Source organism: Propithecus coquereli, unplaced genomic scaffold (assembly GCF_000956105.1).
Source record: "Propithecus coquereli isolate 6110/MARCELLA unplaced genomic scaffold, Pcoq_1.0 Scaffold69, whole genome shotgun sequence".
NCBI classification, from domain to species: domain Eukaryota; kingdom Metazoa; phylum Chordata; class Mammalia; order Primates; family Indriidae; genus Propithecus; species Propithecus coquereli.
Window position 1 is genome coordinate 1,523,853 of NW_012152951.1, and position 2,854 is coordinate 1,526,706.

General features: G+C 34.9%; 1 protein-coding gene across 1 annotated transcript in view; it reads right to left on the minus strand.

The window, feature by feature from the left end:
* Nucleotides 1-2,854, minus strand: part of STAM (signal transducing adaptor molecule (SH3 domain and ITAM motif) 1) — a 74,677-nt gene that overhangs the window by 59,067 nt on the left and 12,756 nt on the right. Inside the window, exon 2 of the mRNA XM_012660899.1 lies at nt 2,281-2,365. Within this exon, the coding sequence (XP_012516353.1) occupies nt 2,281-2,365 (85 nt within the window). The remainder of the gene's footprint in view (nt 1-2,280; nt 2,366-2,854) is intronic.

Consider the following 2,854-nt stretch of genomic DNA (forward strand, 5'->3'; position numbering starts at 1 on the left):
TTGATCAGATTATTATAAAAACTGTCTACAAAATGAAGAACACCAAAGTAAAAATAAAAAGAAAACCAACAGAGTGAAAAGGGAGAGGAGGGACTTTGAACTGGAATGGTAGATAAAAGTTTTATCTCCAAAATACACAAGGATGGATCTAGGTCGATATCGAGTCTTCAACAGACAAACTGTCACAAAATATAACTTTAAACAAAAGGAGGCAGAGTTGCACCCATTTAACCATGTGCCTGGTACTATTATAAACACTTTTATGTATTAACTAATCTCATAGTCACAACGACCCCTCTACGAAGAAGATACAATTTTATTCTTATGTGGTAAACTAGAAAAGTAAGGCCCAGAAAGGTCATTTACTTATCCAGTGTGACAAAGCTAAGTGGTTAGAGCCAGGATTTGAACCCGCGCAGCCTCACTTCAGAGCCCATAATCTCAAGTATTAAGCTATTTGCTTCTTTCCCATGCAAAGCAAAAATTCATAGACTGTTCATTCTACAAATCTGCTATATTTAGTATACTTAGTAAATCTAAGTTTACTAGATATAAAATTACTAAAATTCAGGACAAAACACAAATAAGAATGGTTTTGATAGTGTGCATTTGAGAATTTGGAGGACCATGACATTACTGTCAGTAAAGGGGATAAGAAAAGGCTTTGTGGAAGAAATGATTTCTAAATTGGGTCTAGAAGGATATGAGACACAGAGATAGGAGATGAAAGAGGAAAACATTTCATGCTGAAGGAATAGAAGAACCAAAACCATTAAACTAAGGTAGAAAAGCACTGGCAACTCAAATAGTTGAGCTGAAATGAATGGAGGGAAATAAGAAGTACATGATTCAGAAGACTAAGGAGTTTAGACTTAATTCAGCACGAAAGGTAGAGAAATAACAAGAACACAGTTGTTCCAGGGCAACTGGGTATAAAAATTAGAAAGCGATGGGAATGGAAAGGAATGCCAGAAGGTAATTCACTAGCCTAGGAAAGGTAAGGAATGTCACAAGTAAAGTGAGGCAAATAAAAATGGAAAAAAAGGATGCATATGTAGCACATAGTAGTTACTCAAATTTCAATTAAATTAATTACCAGGGTCTGAAAGAACAAGACTTAACATATTAAAATGTAAAAATGTAAAGGCAACAAAGGAGATTGATGGGGCCACATTTGGGAGGATCTTTGAGAACCTAACACAGGGTACACATTGGGGGCCAAAAAGTGAAGAGGTAGACAGGCCCTGAAGACAACTGCCCCTGCACGATTTGGCCAGGCTCAAGACCTTAATTTAGGAGACTTTATAACATCAACGTTTTGAGAGAGATTTATCAATGTAGATGGACAGAATTTGGTAACAAAATAAACATGGAAGTGACTCTGAGGCTTTAAGTGCAATGAAAGAATCATCTTGTCATTTGCAGAAACAGGGAACAAAGGAATGAAAGCAGGTTTAATGCAAAAGGAGACAGGAGTTCTGGTTTCTAAATGGTGAAATTAAGGCTTTTATAAAATGATATCTGCAAAGACACCCACATAAAAACACCTGGAAGTTGTGAGGTTTCAAAAAAAAAAATATTAGAAATCAAAAATGGATCAAGGAAGTTTAAGGAACATCTATATTTAGGGGGGGAAGAAAGCCAAAGAAGGCACTGTCAGAGAGTTAAGATTACCCCCAGAATATAATGCAGCAGTCCTAATCCTTTTCACACAAAAGTACACAAATGCAAATAAGACAATACTCTTTATGTGGCACAACGCAGTAAACAAGACTGCTAATAGCTGAATGCTATCAGCCCAGGAGTTGAGAAAATCATTCATAAGCATACCAGTTAATCCACTCACTAAACCATTTGGAAAGCTCTGTAATATATGCCCAAAAATTTAAGACTCTATTTCCCTAATCTGTCTTTCAATAGTCACTGATCAGTTGGGTGGAGTGTTGCATATATGACAAAGGAGAAAAGAATTCAGAAATAACCATGAAACTTAGTAACTGAGAAATTACTGATGACTCTAAAATAATCAGTAGAAAAAGCAAGATTTCAGAAGGAAAATATGGAAGAGGTGGTCAATTAAAGTATCGACTTTTTCCCAGTCATATACCCTAACTGGTTATAAAGAGTAACCTAGATTGCATGATTTTTCAAATCTTTCTCGTAACAACATTCCATTTTTTAACGAAATTGTAATTGCAATCTGCTTTACCTGCTAACACTTCTTTTCTTGTTTATAAAAGGCAGAATTAATAAAAATCCTTTGAAAGTTCGAACACTTACCCAGTGCGAGACTGACCAACTTTATCACAAATATCCAAAATGAGGCCCCAGTCTTCAGCTGTATTCATCTCACTGGTTGCTTTCTCTGTAGATTATAAAAAGAATTGGAGAGACATTATTTTAAAAACCTTTAAAATATATATTATCACATTCAAATCACCAAACTGTAGTATAATCAAGTCTCAACAACAAATCAGAATGGTTGCCAGCACTCTAATGAGATTTTCTTGTCCATCTTTAAAGGAGAGAGAGGAACCCTGATTATCTATCACAATTATTTTCCCCATTCACACCTCAGTTGCTTTTTACTTAAACATAAAAAATAAGCCATTGATGTTTCTTTATAAAAAAAAAAGTTACATACAGATCTACCATCAAATGCAAACAGAATGACTAAAATAAGAAATACTATTTCATCATCAAAAGATTCTTAGCTTTACTTGTTAGTGAAGGAACATGGGCTAGGCACAAACTTCTATCAGAATGTTTTGGGTAATTAAATTAATTACTTAGCTAGTTTTGATTTGGTTTTTTGAGAATGCAGAGGGGGAAATGGAAAGGAAACAAAGCTTTG